At 39.0% G+C, this 25,312-nt stretch overlaps 2 protein-coding genes across 4 annotated transcripts in view; one reads left to right on the forward strand and one right to left on the reverse strand.

The window, feature by feature from the left end:
• The window catches only part of LOC124622825 (RNA polymerase II elongation factor Ell-like), a 384,934-nt gene extending 375,729 nt beyond the window's left edge, over positions 1-9,205 (reverse strand). Inside the window, exon 1 of the mRNA XM_047148616.1 lies at positions 9,077-9,205. Coding sequence (XP_047004572.1) covers positions 9,077-9,205 — 129 coding nt within the window. The remainder of the gene's footprint in view (positions 1-9,076) is intronic.
• Positions 9,206-9,430: 225 nt separating this feature from the next.
• LOC124622019 (hsp70-Hsp90 organizing protein 1-like) overlaps positions 9,431-25,312 on the forward strand; it is a 44,492-nt gene continuing 28,610 nt past the window's right edge. Inside the window, exons 1-3 of one of the 3 annotated variants that reach the window (XM_047147571.1) lie at positions 9,431-9,516; positions 9,789-9,953; positions 23,359-23,568. In XM_047147571.1, coding sequence (XP_047003527.1) covers positions 9,936-9,953; positions 23,359-23,568 — 228 coding nt within the window. In that variant the 5' untranslated portion in view covers positions 9,431-9,516; positions 9,789-9,935. Of the gene's footprint in view, positions 9,517-9,570; positions 9,697-9,788; positions 9,954-23,358; positions 23,569-25,312 lie in introns of those variants that run through there. The other 2 variants (XM_047147572.1, XM_047147573.1) reach the window with 2 other exon arrangements.

Genomic DNA, 25,312 nt, shown 5'->3' on the forward strand with positions numbered 1-25,312 from the left:
AGCCAGTGTACGGGTAGCGAACGAACAAGAACTGTAGTGTAGATCGCTGTCTGGTAATAATATTGCAGCCTTACCATGTAATTCATTTCGAACACTGCGCAAGCGGCGAAGCAAACTAAAAACAGAAGAGAATGAAAGTACAGAGATAAGAAATAAAAATTGAAGGTCTGCCGATGACGCTGTCATTCTGCCAGAGACGGCGAAGAGCTTGCTTGGAACATCTGTTGAACGGAGTGGATGGACATTGTCAAAGAGTTAATAACTGAAATACGGACACTGCATGTATTCGAATGAAGTCGTTTAACGAGTTATGGAGTTTGGGCGGTACAGTAACTGACGTCGGCCTAAGTATAGGGAATATAAAATGCAGACTGACAGTAGCAAGAATACCGTTTCTAAGATAAGAGGCATTTGTTAACATCGAATATAAACTGCAATGTTAGGAAGTATTTTCTGAAGGTAGCTGTGTGTATAGCCTCGTAGGACGTGAACCGTGGACTATGAGCAGTAAAGACGACAATAGAAGTTAATGAAATGTGGTTACAGAACAACGCTAAAAATTTAGAGGTGTAAATCCGTGTAAGTAATGAATGAGTACTGAATGTAACTGCAGCAGAAAAAAAATTATGGTGCAACTTGACTAAAAGGAGGGATCAGTTGATGGGATACACATTGAGAAATCAAGAAAGTTATGAAAAAACCTCATGAAGAAAGTAATGAATTGTTTATCTGACAATGTAGGAAATTTTGAGGGATAACTGACTAGTGTGGAGAGCTGCTTCCAATTAGTCTTCAGACGAAATACAATAACGACGGAGTTGCACAGAAGCAATGACTTTTCCCGTCTATCATGCGATAAGAGAGCAGGTTCTGGGTTCTGTGTGTGTAGGGGCGGCTGGACTACTGTAACTGCTTCGCGTATCTACTACCCATGTCAGCTGGCACTAACCCTATTTTTGGCACTCTGCAGTACTTCAGGCGATTAGCAACGTGCTGCTCAACCACGAAATATTGCTAGCACAAGTGAAGCTATCTTCGCCTATACGACATACCTTCTGTCCAATACTAGTACGCTGTAGGTTGCACCTTAGCGCCAGAACCCATAAAAACAGTGCTTATGTTCATTTTGTGACGCCTTACGTCAGTACTTTTGAAAGTTAAATACCGTTCGCAACTCAGGAGCTAATTTTTATATGCACAATACCTAACAAGTTCCCTTCCACTGCAATATGGACACAGTGTCACTGTCCGATAGTGAATAAGCAACCGCTGTCAGCACGGACGGATGCAGACTTATCTCCTACATTCGTTATCTGACACAAAAAATAATGGCTCAGCACTATCATTTCCGATGTTAACGAAAGCGTGCTTCTGCACACGGCAGATCCCTGTCACTGCGCTCTTGTTACGTAACTGCGTCACATCATTCCATTTCAGTTTTCCATATATGCAAGTCCTTCGCTCTGTAGATACACGACTGTCACTGCTGAGATTCCAATGAACCCACGAGGTCACAAGGTCAACGTGTACCTCAGCGCATGAGACCTGGCGGCACAGCACTTGTGAAGTCCACAGTATTTCTACCATTCTACACAAACAGCCTGTCCAGTATTTCACTGGAACACTGCTCGTATTTACAAAGTAGCCACTACATACCGTTATTTCGTATTTATTCACCCCATCACGTCATCATGTCGTAGAATTCAGAGACTTAGCTGACCATGTACTTGCACCCTGCTTCTCCATTACTTTACTGTCAGTGGCTGCCATTAGGCATTTATTATTGTCTCGCCTCTTCACGTTTTTCGTCAGTGCTGTCCTTTCTCCTTGATCGGTGCCTCAGTCGTCTAGAGCCTTCTATTCGCCACAAGAGATCTTTTACATAGCCCAGTTAAGTTCCTTGCTTTCATTTGATTCAGAATACCAGGCTGCTCACACTGGTCCATCAATTTATTGTCATTTAACAGAATCACTTTAATTTCTCAGACGTTTCCATTCTATTACTAAAATTGTTTACTCATGTTTTATTCTGGTGATTAAGGGATCGTAGAATCTAACCGTAGTTTTCTGTTAACAGCGACGCCGTTGACACGCTTCTCCCGGCACTGCGGCGTTGCCTGCATTGCATTATTAAAACTGCCCTAACTCTGTTTATAACATACGACGATGCCACTTTGGCTTAGTGATAGTGGAATAGTGTAACGCTACATCTTTTTTATTCAGATTTGAAGATAGTCTTTATGGACGGAAATCAATAGCTGTTGATATTTTGTTTCAGATCAATCACCGGAATTAAAGTAAATTCTGATCGTACTGCTGTGTGTGGCTGATTTCTTTTACTTTGTGCGTGCAACAATAAAACATGCTCTATTAGCCACCAACTGTTATCTTCACTTCGATTACAATGTTATCTTTATGGAAGATGCTTCCAAAGTATTTAAAACTTTTATTGCCCTCCAGATGTCTGCTTGTCGACTATCAAAGGAACCATTGCACTGTCCACTTTAGTAACGGCCATGTTATTCTCATTTCCGAGACGGATGGTATCACTTATTTCAAACAGATTTGGTGCTGATGTTACATGCGATATCACTACTTTCTTCACCTGTTTCTTGCTCATGTGCGTCTATGCTGATCAATTACAATTCTCTCTCTCTCTCTCTCTCTCTCTCTCTCTCTCTCTCTCTCTCTCTCCCCCCCCCCCTCCCCCCGATCTTACCTCTGCGGTGCGCGTCTTTAGAAAGAACACATACGTGTCCGCACTTAGTATGAATTTGAAGAATAGAGAGTTTACACAACTTTTACTTCTCACATTCATAAAATATTCAACGAACATCTCGAATCCTTTCAAGAGGCATTATCTAATCACTGAAAAATTTCCCCCTGGTAAACATGTTTAAATGCCTCAAAATTCCCAAATACAGCAACATAGATTACCTTCCTGTGTCATAATCAGTGCTCCGGACACTTTCCATGAAACGAAAATACCATGACGGGTGAACTGTTTGCTAAATGCAACCACTCAGATCATCACTATCATTGCATTTCAAACAGCATCTGTTTCCAACTACTTCAACTGGATTGATTTGGTTTTTTTTTTTTTTTTTTTTTTTTTTTTTTTTTTTTTTTTTTTTTTTTTTGCAATTACGTAATTAATGCAGTAGTGGGCTATAGCAGCAGCAGTCTAGAGCATTTACTGAGTTGGGACAGGTACCTAATGGCCAGGATCTTTTGTAAACACAATTATTCGATGAAAAGGGTTATCAGACAACACACAACAAACCGTACTGTCACTAGGGTAACAATTTGTTTCCTAAATAAACATGAACTCAACAAATTCTCTCGTTTCTGTAATATATTCATTATAGTTATCTAACTGACCACTAGATAAAGGCTTCCTCTTGACTTTTCCGCGTATTTTGTGTATCCAATGTCGTCTAGCCTCTTCCTTTAGGTTATCGGCTCTCTCTTTTCCTTGCTCTTAGACTCCAACTAATACCTTTCTCGGTTGAATACGCTAGTCATGTCCAGTCCACTCGATTCATTTTAATTATGGTCACCATTACGACTTCCACTCCAATCTGTTTCCTGATCCATTTATTAGTTTTCCTGTCTCGCCCAGCAAGCATCTGTCCAATGCCGACTTAAGTAACATATGTTTGAGAAAATCACAACTGACTATACACAATGACCAAACTTTCCACTTCAACCACATCGGGAATTTGATTAGAAAACAAGGTTTAGTTATTCAAAATGACGGCAAGCCATTTTTATTCTTACGATTATTCTTCTGATGTCGACCCAATCATTCTCTTTAATTGCTCAAATTACAAAAACATGTCCTATGACCTCAATGTCAATTTGTACTATTCGTTTTTTGATCCGTAAATTACAGGTTACTTAGTTTTTTATAATTATTTTAAGGCCTATTTTCGATTTTTGCTATTAAGTTAGTCAATGCTTTGTTGAAAAATATCTGCAAAAGAGGCAAACAGTAAAATTATCGACAGCAAAACTAAACTGCTTCAGATATTTTCCTAACACGCATTTATCAATTTTTCCCAGTTAAGAAATATGACATCTTACTCCAAACCCGTAGTGTATAATTTTGATGATATTTAATCTCCAACAGGCTTCATTCAATTCTGAATTTCTAGAGCATAACTATAATCAGGAATATTAATCCCAAATTGGATAAATTTTATGTCCTTTATTGCCCACTTAAAAGTATTTCTCTTAAATGTCTTAACTGCAAATATGTTACACAAGTATGTGAAGTAATATTACAGTTCAAACAAATCTTCAACCTTATCTGCAAACACTCTCAACAATATTTCGATGAATATTTGTGAACTATATGGGAAATATAATCATACAATATAGCGCAGCAGTTATTTTGGATTCGAAAAGTTCTGAGCCTTCTAAACTGCAGTTTCCAATGTAGCACTTAATAGGCAGTCAAATTCTGCACATTCTGAGTTCGTGCTAACTTTACGATGATTGCAACGTAGATTATACTTAACAACATTCACCGATACAACTCTATAGTAAGTGGGAGGAACTTCTGACGTGTTTCTACTCATAAGATGGTCTAATAACTTAGGCCTACATACTTTTCGACTGACGTAACTAAGGGCGCTAAACGGAACTAAATGTTCCACCGTTTTACAATAAAAACGAGGGGGGAAAACCACGTTTTTGACAAATAAGGCAAAGTGTTGCGGCAGACCTACACACAGTGAGGGCAAATATCACGAGTAAAAATAAACAAACAGATACTGAACTGTGCTTACGGGTACGAACACCAAAGGATGCTTGCTGTATTAACACGCCATATCGTGTGTTAATTTATTGTAACACAAGCGGCTGAGTATGAATACAGCTGCAAACGTGCAGTTCCATCTCCACTCATTGGTGGATTATGCCGGTATTTACTTCAAACGAAGTACACCATAAGCCCTATAACGCACGTGCAGAAGTAGGCGTATCTAATATTACGTCATATTTAACGGAATATTTACGTTTAACATGATACACGCGTTACACCTTTCAGGATAAAATAAAATAAATAAATAAATAGAGACCAATTTACTCTAGTAGTAGAACATGTCACTATTTTTTCTTCAACTTAAGTAAAATGGGCTTTTATTTAATCTCAGGTCGTAGTATATGAACATATGTGGCCTTGCTTCAACTCCCAAGCGACAAGAATATATAGATTTTTCGTACATTCTACAATGCAGTGGTGCCAAAGATAGTGTAGCTACTTACAGACCCGTATCATCTTAAGGTCTTTATTTCAAAAATGATCGTACTGTAAAATCAAACTTATTACTTCGTAAACATTCGACACCACCACTTGGCGTCTAATTAAATGAGGTACGACACACGTCTCCCAGTAAAATAATAAATTATGAAGTCGATTAAAATAATGCCCACGTTCTGTGCAGCGCAATAATACTGCCTTGAAAAACGCACAAAAAGAAACACCGTGCACTGCAATACATAAGCAGGAAACAATGACCCCGCCGTGTTAGGTATTTTGGTATATTCATTCGCAGTGGTAACATCAATTTAAATTCGGACAAGAGAGGGTGAGCGGAAGGAATCATGAAATTTACTCAACACACGGGCGTTAAGGCTTGGGGGGGCGAAAGGCTACAAGAACACAGTGGTTGTGCTAACCTATGCACAAAACCGACGCAAATGGTGCATTTACCATGACAAGTGGTGAGAAAATATTCTAGGTTCTTTAGTCTACACACTGAAAATGGGAAATTAATTACAAAATTTCGGAATCCCACTCTCTTGCATTCATAAACACCATGAGCCACTATATTTGACTTACTAATTTGTGCTTCCATTTGCACAAACTAAAGTTGTACTTTTCAAACACTAAATACCATTTTGCACTTTGGGGGACATCAAAGGCTGGTCTGCAGATTGAAAGTGCAGAGTAAGAAGTTAAAACTGCTTAGAAGTTCAAGCACAAGTAACAAAAGAAATTATGTGAAAAGCATAGAAATTTCACCACTATCACAAACCCATGTGACAGAGCATCAGTTGGCAATCGATGCATTTCACCAATACACAGTGTAAAGAGCTGCTGCAATAAATGCTAACTTCATGGCACCACTTCTCACCTAAATGAACACTAGTATAATGCAATTTTCTTTCTGTAATCTACTGGTGATGAAATATATTATTTTTATCGCAGAATCGAGACTGTGAAAGTGTTATTTACATAGGCCCATGCACTGACAATCTGTCTTGTGTGTGATGGTCACTTTATTCAGGATACATATGGTGAAGTCTTACAAACCAATAAGCGTATATGTAAGACAACACTAATTGGAATAAAAATTAGAACTATATGATGAGACAGCAGAAAACAGATGAAGTTCTTAAAGTTCTTCCATTCAACCAAATCATATTATTATTATTTATTGACACAGGATGCCAGACAAAAGGCATGTGAGACATGAATAAAATTTAACAGTTGACATTATTGATAACAGATCAGGTTTATCATTTTTATTTCTACCATGATTGTTTTAAACCTGTTACTTCAGACTCAAGCAACAGAAAATCCTGGATGGAATAAAGAAAATTACGAAAAGGTTAGATTGCTAGTGCAGATACTGTGTCATAGACAGGCACCACAAAAAGACTACTTAACATGCAAGCTTTCTGGCGGAAAGGTCTTGTTCTGACCTCTACACACACACACACACACACACACACACACACACACACACACACACACACACAACTTTCTCTGGCTGCTGGAGCCAGACTCCTCAGGTCAATATGCAGCTTTGTGAGTCTGGCCCCGGCAGCCAGAAACAGTGGCCATCTATTTCAGAAGTAGCCATTCTGGCCAAGTGCTTATGTGTTTAGCAATCTTTTTTATTGTGCCTGCCTGCAAATCATCATCACTGCTACATGGTGATTACCAACCCAACATTTTCATAATATTGTTAGTTCAGAATGTAATATAAATGTGGGTACCAGAAACATGGTTAAAATGTTCTAAGCCTCCAACACACTCCAATAAAAGAAGTTTAGCTGACATACTCAAAGGGCAGTCAAACAAAATTATTTTGCATTAGGTGAACTTTTGAGAGGTCAACAAAGAATGTCACAGAGATTCACATGGTGTAAATTTCTCTTCAAATGAAATACACTATACTGTTAATTATGCAAGCAGTCATCACTGACCACTATTGGTGAAGCACAACTACTGCAAAAAATGAACACACCATTGAGAGAACACTTTTTCTTTTCCTTCAAAACATGGTTACCATTTCATATCTTTTGTTATATATGGTGTCAGTCACAAATTTACACTGCAATAGCACAATTTTAATGGTAATGAAGTGATGTATATGAAACATATTTTAAGAAAGCAATGCTTCCCCATTAAGTTTTGAAATGGTTCACACTTTACAATGCATTAAAGAGGAAGAGTTAAGACTGACTATAGCATGTGTAGAGTAGAAAAGGATACACATTATTAAAAAAAGACCCTTGATACATTTCATGAGCAGCTTGTCTAATCTGCTGCTGTAATGCCTGTTTTGTTGCAGTACTAAGTTCTGTAATATATAGAATGCCAACTGAAAGCTCCTTGCATATAAAATCTGTATCTACAGCATCACAAGGAATATAATCGTTTCATCATGTGATAAAATGTAAAGAGTTTACTAATGCTGAAAGGGACCATGTATTATTGCCTTACAAGGGAGTGAAAAACAGAAAACTGAGATTTTTACCTGCCAGGAAGCAAGTAAATTAACTGTATGTGTCATCTGAAGAGGAAATGCACATTACTGGCAAGGTTCAATTGTTTACACTAGCTTTAATAGCAATGAATAAGCTACATATGTGGAGAATCTGGCAACTTTATGAGAAGGATACATCTGTGTCTTCACTGAGCTGGAACTTCAGAATTTGGTTTGATAGATATTCTATAATCAAACACCGTCTGTTAAGTTAGTTACTCAAGTCATATTCCATGCATAATACAAGTTATTTGTTTGAATCAACTTCTAGGAATAAAGTATAAACATATGGTTCATGGAAGTTTGAAATAAACACGAACAACAATTACATTAAACAAGATAACAAAGAAGAGAGACTGCTGTGAACAGTACAATACACACAATATATGTTATATTTTGATAGTAAGAAACCTAATACATTGAGGAAGCAGTGTTACAAGATATCCTCTTTGCAACAAAAAAGTTAATACTTCTCCATAACAGAATACAGAGATGTAATTTTACACACTAAATTTTGCACATTGGATGGTATGCTGTTTATCTTTTATTAGGCTCTACTTCCAGGTGACACATGAACTGGCATTTATAGGGAATAAAAAAAATGTACAAAAGGAGCCGAGTACGTTAATCTCTAAGGTTTTTACGGCTGCTTCTAAACATAACACCTAACTGCAGTATAAGGGTGAATCCTTGTAGCCTTTCTGACCTGTGCAACATTGGAAAGTTTACATGGCATTGTCCTAAGGAGATAGTGAAAAACCAGGGTAAATATTTCACATACAGTAAACGATATAGCATTACTACGGGGCAAAAGTTCATGATGTTAAATGGAATCAGTGGGAGCTGTTTGTTTTGCTTGGATGAACAAGGTTAGGGAGATGTTTATACAGCATATAAGACGACTGCATATGAAGGATGCCCAGTGTCACTATATAATATCACTTTCTCTAAACGACTGCGTATTTATACACAATGTAGACAGGGGAGTTATGGTCGGAAGGCAGTTAAAACAAGTTTACTTACATCGCCAACCTAATTTTCATGCCTACTTGTTGACGTGGCGTCAGCTAATGACGGTTCCTCAGGAAAACGACCTCACACAAATATTGACATATGTTTATGAATCAAACCTCCAAGCAATGTAATTATGGTACAGTAAGTAAAAAATTTATTCAAAGCTGCCATATGAAATCAACACGATGTGAAAATATGGCGACGATAAATGTCTGCAGACGAAATCTCTAGAGGTCTGTTTCAGAAAATCATTTAATAAGACAGTAACAGTTACTAACCTGATTCTTCAAATAGCTTTCAATAGCACGATACGCAGAATCCGTGAGTTTCACAAATATCAACGACTTATCACTATTATTTCCCTGCGATGACAAACCATACTGAACACCTTCCACTAGCTCCGCCATTTCTGCCTCATCGTTTGAACTGGCAGACCAGCTGACGGACGGAAATCTATTGAGAGACTTATAGTGAAACAATAATTTAAAATAGTTCCTATTATATTACAATTATGAAACATTATGGCTAAAAACTGCAAAAATTTATAATTTTTCTGCAATTTAATAATGCAGAGAATATTCATTGACTAGCTTCTTCATCATGTTGGTTTACAGTTATGCCGCCAGGTGTCACACCAAGTAAATACAGACAGAAGGGTTCTCAAGGGATTTGACAAGTAATGGTGTGTAAGGAACAAATGCATAACTGGTGATGTGAGGTAAGGAGATGCAATTATTGAGATATGTAACCGTATTTTGAAGTGTTAAACTGCAGTGGCTAGAGATCCGTATACTGAATATTGGTGAAGTCCCTGATAAATGAGTAGTGGTATATGTTATTTAGCAGTGTGTCGTGAAAAGTGATATTTACATACTCACATGTTATTGCCATTACGCAAGTAAATGTTGCTGTACCCGCTCGTACCGGCTTTCATGCACAGTAATAAGCACTGATAGCTACTGCATAATTTTCATGAAATTATTTTCACAGATTGAGGGTACTTCACGCTGAAGTTTTCCTTCTTTCAAGAAATACGCCCAGGAATCGCAAGCAAAGCGCATTTTTGCCTGTGGATTCGGCTTGCTCACTTCAGAGTATTCAGACTACCCATATACAACACACGAACGAGAGTCCATAATGGACCAAAAGGAAGAGGTAAATACAGTTTTTATAGTCATGTGAAAGGAAAACAAAATGTGCAGATGGATAAGGAACCAACTTCAAACACGTTTTTAGAGCAGTAACAAAGCTAATAGAAGAATAATTTTCTCCGCAATAATTTTGTTATGCGTTGGACACGTTTAGTTTCTTACAAAACAGTGAAGATACACATACCTACGGGATTATGTTGAATAAATTGCATATAAACTTTAATTAACTGCAGATTGTGTTGGAGTCTTACCAGTCTCTATATAGTGATTGTATCTTGAACATTGCATCTGCGCCAGTCTGCATGTATTATCGTTAAGATTACGCATTTTTGGCTGTCAATAGGGAACATACAACTAACTCTCATTAGTTGTTGCCAAGGAGTGACTTAATCAGCATTGGTTTTCATTTTATTTACATGCAATTGTTACAATGATTACACTTTGGCTTCTCATACTTACAAAACTGTGTTGGTGCTTCAGTAACTTTACTCATATAAGTGAATGAAAAATGGAGATAATCGGAAAATGTAATTTGTTCGTGTAGAGTTATAAAACAAAATGACAAATGCCACTTATGGCATTGTACAAACTGAAAGTGTAAGATAAACAAACGAAACAATGAGCAATGCAGGTTGGCTTGGGCGACAACAATAATTTTTCTTATTGTTTGTTCTATTGTCATGTCAATTTTCTTTGGAAGAGAATAGGGGGTGGGGGTGGCGAGAGAGGTACTCACATTATTAACATGCTGTAGGAAAATGCTAGCCAGTATCATTGTCAACTACTGACACGATGTACCTTAATTGGATAGGTGTGGAATTAGCCGTATTTGAGGAATGCAGTGGATCTGGGTAACAGCCATGAGTATTTCTGTGACAGTTGAACTCAGTTCACTTATAAAAAAGAACATTGCATGTCTGCGAATCGATGATAATTACACTAATGTGTTAGGGAAATGGTTTTTCAGCATTATCATATCAGGAAGAAACTTCGGTATTTCAAGCCACATTGTATCAAGGGATGAACTCACACACTTAAGTAACTGCAAAATAATAGATGCAGGTTGTATAGTGTTCTACAGTTGACACCAACTGTCTCTTCGCCATAGACTGCACACACTAATAACAAACAATACTCGTAATGGCTCTCTCTGGTTTTGTTAGTATGTTGTTGTTGTGGTCTTCAGTTCTGAGACTGGTTTGATGCAGCTCTCCATGCTACCCTATCCTGTGCAAGCTTCATCATCTCCCAGTACCTACTGCAGCCTACATCCTTCTGAATCTGTTTAGTGTATTCATTTCTTGGTCTCCCTCTACGATTTTTACTCTCCACGCTGCCCTCCAGTACTAAATTGGTGATCCCTTGATGCCTCAGAACATGTCCTACCAACCGAGCCCTTCTTCTAGTCAAGTTGTGCCACAAACTCCCCTTCTCCCCAATTCTATTCAATACCTCCTCATTAGTTATGTGATCTATCCATCTAATCTTCAGCATTCTTCTGTAGCACCACATTTCGAAAGCTTCTATTCTCTTCTTGTCCAAACTATTTATCGTCCATGTTTCACTTCCATACATGGCTACACTCCATACAAATACTTTCAGAAACAACTTCTTGACTCTTAAATCTATACTCTGTTAACAAATTTCTCTTCTTCAGAAACGCTTTCTTTGCCATTGCCAACCTACATTTTATATCCTCTCTACTTCGACCATCCTTAGTTATTTTGCTCCCCAAATAGCAAAACTCCTTTACTACATTAAGTGCCTCATTTCCTAATCTAATTCCCTCCGCATCATCCGACTTAATTCAACTACATTCCATTATCCTCCTTTTGCTTTTGTTGATATCCATCTTTCATCCTCCTTTCAAGACACTGTCCATTCTGTTCAACTGCTCTTGCAAGTCCTTTGCTGTCTCTGCCAGAATTACAATGTCATCGGCAAACCTCAAAGTTTTAATTTCTTCTCCATGGATTTGGAAATACAGAAACACCCGATCCTGCCCGTCTGCTTTGACCCATAACGTCACAAATATGGCGGAAACGACCACAAACCACGGTTCCAATATGGCTCATATTAAGTCAGTACGTACACATTATGAGGACGAAAATATATCGAAAAACAAACACACACACTTTCCACAAAAAGCCTAATGACACTAACAGGACAAGTGCGGGAAATGGGGTATTTTGGGTGGGGGAAAACTAAATATAATCAAATTTAGATGCCCACCCCCATACAAAACCACACAAAACGACGAAAAAGACGGACATCACAAAACTCCCCAAATACCACTAAACACAATAGCATCTGGAATCGGACGCTTCCCTTGACCTATATAGCTCAACAGCAGCTCCCGATCCCATAAATTAGGATCAAACATTTCCCTTGGCCTGTATAGCTCAAAAACATCTCCCAATACCAATATCAACATACACAGCCACACATTGGGTACGAACACTTCCCTTGACCTGCGTACTGTTAATTTTATCTGTCCTATCCATTCCTGAACAAAAACAACAACCGATTAATTTTACTAAAATTACCACATGATGTACAGCGAACAACACTAAATTAACCTTCACACAAAATCGTTAACTCACTGAAACGAATTCAACTACAAACACAGCCGACACTTGTACAATTCTGGATAATGAGCAAAAGCAAACTGAGCCCATTACACCACACAAACGACAACCCTGAACATACCACCAGAGAGCACAACAAACCACAACATGACGACATCTACAAACATGCCACACTCACAAACCAAACTCCGCGCCGTCATGACGTCACACACGACAACTTCCTTAAGTCACGGGTCAAAGCTGACGCATGGGATCGGACGCTTCTGTCGACCCATGGATTTGAATACCTACTCCGCACTTTTCTTTTGTTTCCTTTTACTGCTTAGTATATCAGTGAAAATAATGAATTTTTGAAGATATAGTTTAATTGGATTTCCTTTCCCCACTTGTTGAGTAGATTACTCTGTATTTGTTAAGAATCACATGGAGGGGGGGGGGGGGGAATCTACTGAGCTGAAAACAGATATTCAGTAAGTGATAGAATGAGGTGGAGATCATTGTACCCCAAACGTGCCTGTTGATAGTTTGTGAGGAGTAGGGGGGCTAGACAAGAGGGTATGGGGTGTTTTATGTTTTAAATGTACAGATGTGAGTTAGTAATTTCTAACCACCACCTTTCACACACTACAATAACAGGAATTCTTTTATGGAATAGGAGTTGACAAGAAGAAAAAGTCTGATAACACTATTTTTTTCTCTTCCCTGAGAACTGGGGCAGTTTGCGGGATGCAGCCCCTGCTTGGCCGGAGATGTGAGTGCCCTTGTTGTGTGCCGCAGGGAACCAAATTTTTTTAAAGGCAATTCTTATTAACCACACAAACAAACTTGTTGCTTATTATTGGTCTTAAAAAGTTTTTTTGTGGTTGGATGCTTTCTCTGATGACATATAACCTTATAGCATGACAGTGTGCAACAATGTCACACACTGGGAATGTGTCTCTGTATACTTTTTTCATGTTCCAGTATTGTGTTCTTTTCAAGCAGGGCCTGTAAAAAGTTAAAAGCGAGAAGAGAAATAATGACCAGCCCATCTTCCCTCAGATGTGAAAAGCTTTATAAAATATTATAATGGACTGGGTAAGGTTTAAGTTGTTCAACTCAACGTAGAACAGTTACCAAGTTGTATAATGTGCAGCTACAGATGGATTTCTGGCATTTTCATCTCTTTATGAATTATTTTGCGAAGATTTCATTCTCCTTTTCTTCTGAAGGGTGAATTCTAAAAATTGAGTCTTAAAGCAAATGCAAGACTCCCACTCTCCAGAATTCTTTTTAGCTGTATTTGATAAATGTACAAACTTGGCAGTGTTAGTGGTGGTAGTCTTGACGTTTGAAATATTCTTATCAGCTAACATTTTTACTATTAAATTTCCTTGGGTTTTTCATTGTTTTACACTTTGTGTTCCATAAATCTCATCACAAAGGAAAGCCTTAAAGGGTGTGGAATGAGGTGAGTTATACGGCACAGCTCTCTCTCTCTCTCTCTCTCTCTCTCTCTCTCTCTCTCTCTCTCTCTCTCTCTCTCTCTCTCTCTCTCTCTCTCTCTCTCCGCCCCCCCCCCCCCCCGTGTGTGTGTGTGTGTGTGTGTGTGTGTGTGTGTGTGTGTGTGTGTTTGAACCCACCATGAATTCCTCTCCTGTGCCAACCTCTTTATCTCAGAGTATCACTTGCACTCAGTGTCTGCAATTGTTCGTTAGCTGTATTTCAATCTCTGTCTTCTCATATAGATAAAATGTTTACCCTTTGCACACTCGCTTCCCCCCAAGTACCGTGGAAGTTGATATTTTAAACAACTTATTCTATCATCCTGTTCCTTCTTGCCAGTGTTTTACACAGGTTACACACCTTGTCAATTTCACAAAGAAGCTCCTTATTTTTAAATTTATCAGCCCATCTCACTTCCAACATCTCTATAGCACTGTGTTTCAGGCATTTTATTCTCTTCTTTCCAGTTTTCTCACAGTCCATGATTAGCTTGCATACAGTTCTGTTCTCCAAAGGTACGTTCTCCCAATTTGCCTTCTCAAGCTAGGGTCTATGATGGACACTACCATTGATTTCTTTTGACCTTCAATGTCCGCTTTACTTGTTATAGTCTGCTCTTTGCCATCTTTGTATCATCCGTAATGGGTTATTTTGCCTACAAGGTAGCAAAATTCTTTCACTTCATCTACTTTGTGGTCCCCAATTTTGATGTTACGTTTATTCCTAAACTCTTTCTGCTACTCTTCATTACTTTTGTTGTTATACAGTTCATCCATCCGTTACATGTGCTCATGAGGTTGTTCATTCCATTCAACAGTTCTTGCAATTCTTTCTCAATTTCATTGAGAACAGCAGCATTGGCAACAAATTCTTGTCATCAATATTCTTTCATGTTGAATTTTAATTCTTTCCCTGAACATTTCTTTTAACCTGTTGTTGGTTATATAGATGCAACAGCACTGTCAGAGGACTGCATCCGTGTCTAATACCCTTCCTGACCCAAATATTTCTTTGCTGGGCGTCCATTCGTATTTTTCCTTATTGCTTCTTGAATGTTTTTGAATGCAAGTACTTTGAAAACATCCACTGCTGTTCTTTTTGCAGTTGTCATCCACTGTTTTCATGTAATACTTTAAACCAAGTATTTTATGTAATTATATGCAAAATGCAGTCAGCTTCTGTATACTGTCAACGTAAAATGTTCTATATGAACATTGGAGGGCCATCATTGAGTAGAAGTGTCTGATATGACACTCCTTTATTTCTTTCCCGAAAATCTGTGGGTTTTCAGTTCCCCGTCTGATGTCTGCTTTGGCAGAGAAACAGTCTACATGGAACTTTTTTTTGTATTTGACGATTAAGTGCAGTTTCAAATGCTGAAATTTATTTGCAGAATTCATACAAAATACACTCATTATAATCCACTGTTATCTTTAGGGATTTCATAGGGATGAACTAACTTCATCCCTATGAAAGACTAACTTAGTTCATCCCTATGAAATCCCCAAACCACCTTCCCTACCCTCTGGCTCCTACCCTTGTAACCGTCCCCGGTGTTAAACCTGTCCCCTGCACCCTCCCACCACCACCTACTCCAGTCCTGTAACCCGGAAGGTGTACACGATCAAAGGCAGAGCCACGTGTGAAAGCACCCACGTGATCTACCAACTGACCTGCCTACACTGTGATGCATTCTATGTGGGAATGACCAGCAACAAACTGTCCATTTGCATGAATGGACACAGGCAGACAGTGTTTGTTGGTAATGAGGATCACCCTGTGGCTAAACATGCCTTAGTGCACGGCCAGCACATCTTGGCGCAGTGTTACACCGTCCGGGTTATGTGGATACTTCCCACTAACACCAACCTATCTGACCTCCGGAGATGGGAACTTGCTCTTCAATATATCCTCTCTTCCCGTTATCCACCAGGCCTCAATCTCTGCTGATTTCAAGTTGCCACCACTCATACCTCACCTGTCATTCAACAACATCTTTGCCTCTGCACTTCTGCCTCGACTGACATCTCTGCCCAAACTCTTTGTCTTTAAATATGTCTGCTTGTGTGTGTGTGTGTGTGTGTGTGTGCGTGCGTGCGTGCGTGCGTGCGCGCGCGCGCTCCCGGGGTTTGGAATGACTCCTTACCCTCTCCCTTAAAACCCACTTCCTTTCGTCTTCCCCTCTCCTTCCATCTTTCCTGATGATGAGGCAACAGTTTGTTGCGAAAGCTTGAATGTTGTGTGTTTGTTTTTTTGTGTTTGTTTGTGTGTCTATCGACCTGCCAGCGCTTTCGTTCGGTAAGTCACCTCATCTTTGTTTCTATATATAATTTTTCCCACGTGGAATGTTTCCCTCTATTATATTGATATCATTAATTTGAATCCAACAATTACATTTGTTATTGTCACTGTTGCATTTCGAAATCTTTTGTCGTCTTATTTTCCTCTTTCTGTTTGTGCCAGTAGTTTCACTTTGTATTCACCTTCTCCTTTTTACCGTAATCTGCTATACTATTTTATCCCGCCTATATATACTAAATAATACGTAACCCACTTCCAAACCATAACCAAAAAAAATTTTTTGCCGCTTTCAGCACTACTGCCGCTATAATGTCCACCGTTTCTAGTTCACAAACAGCTCCTTTCACCTTTTAAACAACCATTTCGGCCAGTTCTAATAACTTTCGCTTTATTTCCATTTCCGTTTTTCCCTGGTCTTTAAATATGTCTGCTTGTGTCTGTATGTGTGGATGGATATGTGCGTGTGTGCGAGTGTATACCTGTCCTTTTTTCCCCCTAAGGTAAGTCTTTCCGCTCCCGGGATTGGAATGACTCCTTACCCTCTCCCTTAAAACCCACTTCCTTTCGTCTTCCCCTCTCCTTCCCTCTTTCCTGATGAGGCAACAGTTTGTTGCGAAAGCTTGAATTTTGTGTGTTTCTTTGTGTGTCTATCGACCTGCCAGCACTTTCGTTCGGTAAGTCACCTCATCTTTGTTTTTATATATAATTTTTCCCACGTGGAATGTTTCCCCTCTAGTATACACAGCATTGTCAGATCGAAATCGCAATCAAGCCCGTAACCAAAGGTAGAGTTATCAGTGAAGTGCAACACTTAAAACCAAAAGTACATTTGTTACTGATGCCAGTGTACAGCTGTAAAAGAACTTACATCCTGGAGGTGAGTACTGCTATTTATACAAACTTCAAATGTTTGAGAATGTACAAATATTACAAACACGAGATATTTCAGAAACCTTTCACAACTGATGAATACTCAGAATCAAAGAATTTCTGATGATTGAGTTTGAACTGGCAACCCACAGCATGCCATTAACAACTAAGCCACACTGCATGCCTTGTTTCCCGAGATGATAAACTGTTTCAGCAGTTTTCATTGCATCTGGCTACAGAAATCTAGATCTTGTAAATGGTCCGCTGTATGGCAGTTCTAATGGACTCTCACATTCGGATCATGTTGTGAATATCCTCTTGACTATGACAAGGATTGGGAATAGTCCCTCCCATCAAAGCTTCATGATTATCGAGTGGGTCGTCAGTTTCCTTAACCTCCTATTGCCAGATGTGCCTCTCCATTGTAGTAGGGCTTCACAAGGAGGCATGGATTGTGTGTCTGTGCTTTTGTCTTCCTGACAATCCATGACTTCATATGTGACAGCTGACGTGTGATGGATACAATACGACCCACAGTAGCATTTCAGTAACTTTTCCAATAGTGCCATTTTCGACACAATGTAAAAAAATGGTATAATTTTTCGGGCTGTATATTAATGACCAGTGCTTGGCATTACGGTGCTCTGTCTGTCTTCTGAGCATCCAGAGCCTGTATGCAAGCCAGCTGCTTTGCTTCTGTTATCTTGGTGATGAGGTGATTCATGTAGACATCTTGAGTATAGACCAGTTCAAAATGAGAACAGTGGAACTCTTGTCATTTCAGCCTCGCAGCTGTGGAGTGGAAAGAACAGTGAGAAGCTAAAAATGTCTAGCTTTGCATTCTTTTCCGGGAACATCACAGTTCGCAGTATTGTATCCCAATCTCTGTTTGACATCAATATATAAAAAGAGCATATCGACTAATGGCTTATTAAAGCACTCTTTGAGGCACTTAATTTGTGGAGTGGATGGTACACAGTTGTTATCCTGTGGGAGATGTCACAATGTGGAATTATCTCAGATACTAGTCTCAACTGGAGAACTTTCCCATGATCAGAGATCATCACTCAGGTTGTTCCATGCTTCAAAATAATGTCACCTGTAAGGAACTATGTACAATTTCTGGAGCTTTGGCAGTTTGCACAGCTTTGTTGACAGGATAGTGGAAGTGAGCTAGTTAGTGCACACTATTGTCCATTGATTCCCATTTGCCAACTTTAAGAACCTCACCAAAAGGTCGATATCAGTTTGAAGGAGTGTCACTGCTGCAAGTGGGATTGGTACCAGATGCATTGGAGCATATGCCTCCTTTGTTGGCGTTCTATACAATGGCTCACATATTTTCTGACAGATCATTAGACCCCTGCCCAGTGATGATTGTCTAGGGTCTCCAGAAATCCTAGGTGACCAGATGGCAAACTGTGCTGGCCGCAGATGAGACGGGATGATGAGCATCATTTCTGCCCCATTGGGTAATGGATCCTCTTAGACAATGTTCTGTTTATTGATTGGAATACTTCTTTGACTGGTTCCTCATTCTTCAAGGCTTCTATGGTTTTCAGAAATGCTGGTCTTCCCTCTGCTTATTAAACATCAATGCCATTTTTACGAAGTGTATGTTTTTAACACTACACTGTTCCACGATCTCTCACAAGAAACACTCACTGCAGTAACAAAAACTTATGGTACATTATTGGACCCAGTTATATCTCATAATAATTGCACCATACATGTTTCAAAGTCCACTTAATGTACAGTCTCATTTACGCAAGGGTTTATCTTGCCATCAGATGAGTATAGTTTAGAGTCATTATCACACTTGCCATCTAGTGATGTTTTGTATATCTTGTAGCAGTGCTGTCCAGCCCCCCACCCTCCCCCCCAAAGACATCTAACCAAGAATATAGCAAACTGTGAAATACACAAAATATACAATTAAACTTTAAAAATAAAAATCTTGTGGGATATAATGTTTTAAAAATTAGATTTGGATTCCACAAACAAAGATACATGCCGTGTGTGTGTGTGTGTGTGTGTGTGTGTGTGTGTGTGTGTGTGTGTGTGTGTGTAGACATTAACTTTGGTACCACTAATAACCACCAGTGCAAAAGTTAGGGGAAGTTTACGAAGGACCAATGTAAAGTTATACCGACACTAACATCCCGCTCCTGACACCAATTATAAAATATTACATGGTTTGGGGATGGAGAGAGAAACTTATGACACCAATGTTAATGTATAAAATGGGGGAAGAAGGTTGTTAAATATGCCTTGTGGCAGCAGTGTGCAGGAGGTCGAGCCGTCAGGATTTGATAGTGGGCGTCCAGGGCTGCCGTTAAATTACATAACAGGAAATTAATTACAATAAAGGGGATATACAGAGTACAAAGGGCGCGCCTAGGGACGGAAGTTAGGTTTAGGCCACTCTGAGGTCGAAAAATTAATTAAAATGAGAAACGGAAGGCAAGCGGTTCATGTTAACTTATGTTGGTGACCGGTTGTGAAAAGCAGAGCCAGAGGCTCTGCCTTCCAAAAAGACGTCTGTTCTGCTCGAGGTCTGGATTAAAAGAGGGAGAAGCAACTGTGTTCTGCACCACGGAACACTCCAGCATCGCCGCACGCGATCGGTAACTCGTGCACGCTATTGGTGACAACCAACGGCATGAATTTGTTAGCAGTTTCAGCAGAGGGCCCAGGGCGTTTTCTGTCAGCAGCTTTAACTGGACAGAACCGACTTGGTTTTGAAAGGCAAGCGACTGGTGTCACATAGACACTGTGTGAATTACTCTGGGAGAAAACTTGTAAAGATTCCACTGGGCCTTTGAAATAAATTTTTTAAACTAATTCCCTAAAATATTCCTTCACTGCCTGCCATCCTGTACACCAGAATTTCTTTGGGTTTTATGAGAGATCCTTTGTAATATGCTTGTAGCAGTGGTTGTTCAAGGCCTCACACATTGCCCCCTTGACAGCCAAATTTGTTCCATTGAGCGTCTACCTACCTATAGCTCTATGCTTTCTTTTATACTTGTCGTGCAGAACTCTTAGTTTCTTTAGAAGTTTTTACAGCGACTGTGAATCATGGAAGGTTGCTAACATCATTCCCGCCATTGATACTGAGTCTCATACAGACAATTTTGCATGCAGTTTCAATTTCTGTCTCGGTGGGTTTGACTTTTTTCTAATCTGATGTGACAATTAAACCACTTCCATTTACCATTAGTACTCTGCCTAAATTATCCCCAACAATTTCACTGCTGTCAATTTCAGGTTTTTATCAGCTTTCTGTTCCAGATATTATGTGAACACCACAGCCTTTTAGGGGCACTACCAAATTTGTCTGTTTATTATGAATGATATGGCAGTTAATCACTAGCATTTTAACACTCTTGCTTCTGGAGGGTACTTTTTAGAACTTTTCCAGGTCTCCTACAGCTTTCATTATTTGGATTTGATGGAGAGCTTTAAAAAACCGTATGCCTTTCGTACACCCCACACTGCGTGGATAGCAGCCTTTGATATGTAGTACACACCTTACAAATTTAAGGAGGCCCTACATTTCTACATTTCTTAATATTATGGCACAAGTGCAGGAATTCATGGCCTGCTTGCATGAGTTTAGATACAGTTAACAACTTTATGTGAAGTTCAGTAATTTGTCTGACACATGTGATTTTATTTGGGCACAAAGGAAATATTAGTAGTTGGCTTACATATGTAAATATAAGTAAATAGATGAAGAAATTGCATGGCTTTTGCATGTTTCTAGTTTTGTGACAACTTTTGTGTTATGTACGTCAAAGATGAACACTGCAGTCTCATTGTATCTCACAAAAACGATGTAAAATGTATAGCTTGTCAATTAACATTTCCTTAGGAAATGGTGAGGAAAGCAGAGATCATGTGCAGTTGCTGTTTAAGTAAGTGTAACGGATCTGCTTCTCATGGTCAGTTTAATGGCCTGTTTTTCTCAGCTACTGTTGTAAAAATTTAATTGAATTTAGTGAAGAAGATTTGAATCTAATGCCTGTCTTGCTGCTGTGTCATGGAACTGAATATCGTATGTGTTGCTTAGTTAGTGTGTAATAATTCTCCAAAAATTACTAGTTTGAACTTTCTTCAGTCTGATGCCTCGAATGCTCATACTTTATCCTTAATAGATCCCATATTTCACTCATTTTTCTGCCGTATCGTAAAACAGAGCACCAGTTCCTCCCGCATTGGGATGAATCTTACAACACAGTTGAAGCCAATTTCCTCTGTCGTATTTCTTCATAAGCAGAGTCCAACTTGATTGTGTGTCAAGAAATCAAAATAACTGAGATTAATAGACTATGTTTGGAGCTGGTTCTACAGCAACAGTAATAAAGTGCTTTTGATGATAGCAAATTATATCATCAAAGAGAGAGAATCCCTTATTTGAGCTTCTTTAAGTTTCAAAGTAATTGTAATGCATAATTATGTTTTCTTCTTCCTGAAATTTGAATAATCATCAGCTGTGATTTATCGCTTCAGTTTAGTAGTGAGTATCCTGAGTCTTAAACATTTCCTTTTTGTGTTGTTATTAATTTTCATTTTTAAAATTGCCCACTTTTTGTGTGCTGTATACTAAAACTGGGGTTATTTCGTAATTCATTAACACTTTTCAATGCTGAATGTTTCTTTTCATGATAACTGCATGTGACATTGTGGGATTATAAGCTTGTCCAGGATTGTAATTTATTGGTAAGTCACATTTTTATACTGATTTATTGTATTTTTAACTCCTGATTCCATGAAGTAACCATATAGCAGAGAGATGCTGAGTCACAATACACACAACAAAAGACTGTCAAACAAGTAAGCTATCAGCGAGAAAGGTCTTCATCAGAATCTCTCTCTCTCTCTCTCTCTCTCTCTCTCTCTCTCTCACACACACACACACACACACACACACACACACACACACACACACACACACACACACACCACAATCTCTGGCTGCCAAGGCCAGACTGAGAGCAGTAGCGCATGATGGGAGAAGTGACCTGGGTGTTGGGGGTAAGGAGGAGGCTGGGGTGGGGAGGGGAGGGGAGGGATAAGCGGAGTAAGGGTGTGGGACGGTCAAGTGCTGTATGTGGGAACATACAGGGACGACGTGGAGAGACGATAGGGGAGCTAAGTGTAGTCGGGGAGTGAGACAGAGGGGTGGGGGTGGGGGGTGCAATGGAATAAGAGAGAAGTAAACATACTGGGGTTGCCTTGGTGGAATACAGGCCTGTGTAGTTCTAGAATGGGACCAGGGAAAGGAATAACTAATGAAGGTTGAGGTTATGGGAACGTAAGCGACACTGCAGGGAGAGTTCCCATCTGCACAATTAAGGTAAGCCGTTGTTGGTAGGAAGGATCCAGATGGCACAAGTTGTTATTTCTTGTTATTTGGAGCATCAAATCAAGCTTAATTATTTGTTCATTCTTCATGTGAGTTGATGCTTAATTATTCGATCTTCGTGTAGACTGATAACTAACTTAACTAACATAGAACCTCTACATTATCCTATCATGAATGAAAATTGCTTTCATGAGTACTATAATGGAACATCCATCATACACTGTTGTATTAAATTACAGGAATGAGGACGGAGAAATAAATAGGAAAGCACAGAATTGAAAATTCATTAATTTTCGATTCTATGCTATTTCATATATCCCAACTTGAATTGAAGTCTCCGGGCATGTGTAATAGATCAAGGAATACATTAAAAAAGTTAAGCAGCTGTCAGAATCTGTGTTAATAAACTAATATTAATCTTGTGTAAAGGATTCGTGGTTAGTTAAGCTGAGTGTAACATAGTGAAATTAAGAGAAATCACTACAGTTGGAAAAAAAGAGGCTGCAGTCTCCTGGGTTATATTAAATAACTGGTGTCTTTTTCCAATTTTTAACTTAATATCTGAGTGAGCACAGTGATTTTTATTGTGAGCACAGTAATTTTTTTTAGGATTTAAGAGTTATCTTTATAGCATTAGAAAAACTGAAAACAAAAGATATTATTTAAAGATGATAGTGCAATCAACTAGAAAGGAAGACAATGCAGAGACAGTAGAAAGATATGTTACTTAACATAAATAGATAAAACTGATTTGTGTGGTGTACTCACAATTCTCTCTTTTTTTTAAAAAACAGGCACAACAGCATAAAGAGAAAGGAAATGATTGTGTGAAGGAAAAGAAATACATTGAAGCAGTATTGCATTACACAAATGCAATAAAGTTGGATCCATCTGACCATACCTTTTACAGTAATAGATCTTTAGCTTTCCTCAAACAACAACAGTATCCCCTAGCAATGGAGGATGCGAGACAGGCTATAAAATTGAAACCTGATTGGCCCAAAGTATGTAAGTTTCACTTATTCATTCTAGAACTTAAGTCTGTATGTTATTGTGCTTATGTTTCTATTACAGAATTTTCTTTGACTAACAAGGAACCTGCTGAGTGTCAGGTCGCAAAAGGCCAATGATATTTATAGCATTCGACACCCCACCTTTTGTCTACACGTAACCACAATATTGCCTGTTAATGGCAACAGGGGGTGGGACTGGAGGTATCTAATGGTAAGCACAACATGAGGCTGCAGAGAGTAGTTGAAATACTTAGTCGACAAGTAACTCTCAAAAGTGCGACAGTGCTAGTGGTGTTAATGCAAAGCAGAGCAATGGTAGTGATAAACAAAATAAATATTGTATTATTTGTACAACAATGGTTACTGAAGTAGACATTTCATCAGAAAGGAACCCAAGGAATTTTCAGAGTGAGAAAGCAGTGGCAGATGAAATATTATTTTTTGTGTGGGATGAGTCAGTGGGGTAAGTGGTCATACACACTTGATTGTACAGACTACGTAGTTGAGTAGAATGACGATTTGTATTTAACGAGTGAAAGGGAAAGTGATATTGAAACAGGTTTCGATTCATGTAGTTAATTATCCTTGTCGGATGGGCAGCCACAAATCCAGTCTTCAGTTAAATATGGATATTTGAGGGAGGACAAGGTGAACTTATTACAAAAACTTGTGTTTGCGCATTTCCGGGAGGCTCGATGCAATGTATAGGATGTGCGTGATAGTGACGTACTACGTAATGCACAACAAATTGTGCACCACGTAGATTACTGTGATTTCAAGGGAACTGTGGATGGTAGCACAACTAATTAAGATCGTGAAATTTCAAACAAAGCGTAAACTTGATGAACTGCGAAATCAGCTCAAAAATTTGTAGACCAGATGAACAAACTTACCCCCATCGTTTAGTAAGGAATTTGTTTTCAACTCTGACCAATCAGGATTTGAAGGGGAAATGCATATGAAAGGAATCATGGAAATTTGAGATGAGAGTTGTATCAAAACCAAACAACATAAATGCCGTAATGAATTCATATAAAGTTACGCTGTTAGTCTGGATGGCAAACTGGCTGGAAAGTCATTTACTGTGATGAGAGTAATTGGAGGCGCTCTGCCCCTCTAAGATTCTTTCTCTATGCGTGATCTGGCAAGGGCCATAGGGAATATTTACATCACAGCAAGCAATAGTGGAAAAATGGGAGTAAGAGAGCAATGATTACAGTATGAACACGCCTTTGGCTGGTAGCTGGTCAAAATAACTTGCGTCTGCTGAATTCGTGGTCTATGTACAAAAATCATACTCCTTTAGAGCAAACTATCCCTCCTAATGTGTAAGACATTCCAGTTCGCACCACCTGGAACCGCTGGACAAATTCCGGCTCTGGATGTTTGTTTTTTTCCATGACTTTAAAACATATTATTGCACTATCTGCAGCTACACCATAAAAGATAGCCAGTTTCACTTTAAGCTCCACACACTGTTTTGTATTCTGTTGCATGCCATCACATTCCAGCAGTTGTCATCACCCTATTACAACAGTACCATTCTATAGGCATAGGCATTTTTTAAGAGTGGAAACTAGCCGAACGTCCTGCATGGTTTGTAGCTCTGAAGGAGTTTGCCTCTTGGTGGTGTTCCAAACCATTTTTATCATTGTGGCATGCTATTTTTTCATTCAGTGTTCATGGTGCAAGTTAATGGCTTGTTTTGAACATTTCCTGAATGTATACGATTTCC

The sequence above is a fragment of the Schistocerca americana genome, chromosome 7, assembly GCF_021461395.2.
Source record: "Schistocerca americana isolate TAMUIC-IGC-003095 chromosome 7, iqSchAmer2.1, whole genome shotgun sequence".
Taxonomy (NCBI): Eukaryota; Metazoa; Arthropoda; class Insecta; order Orthoptera; family Acrididae; genus Schistocerca; species Schistocerca americana.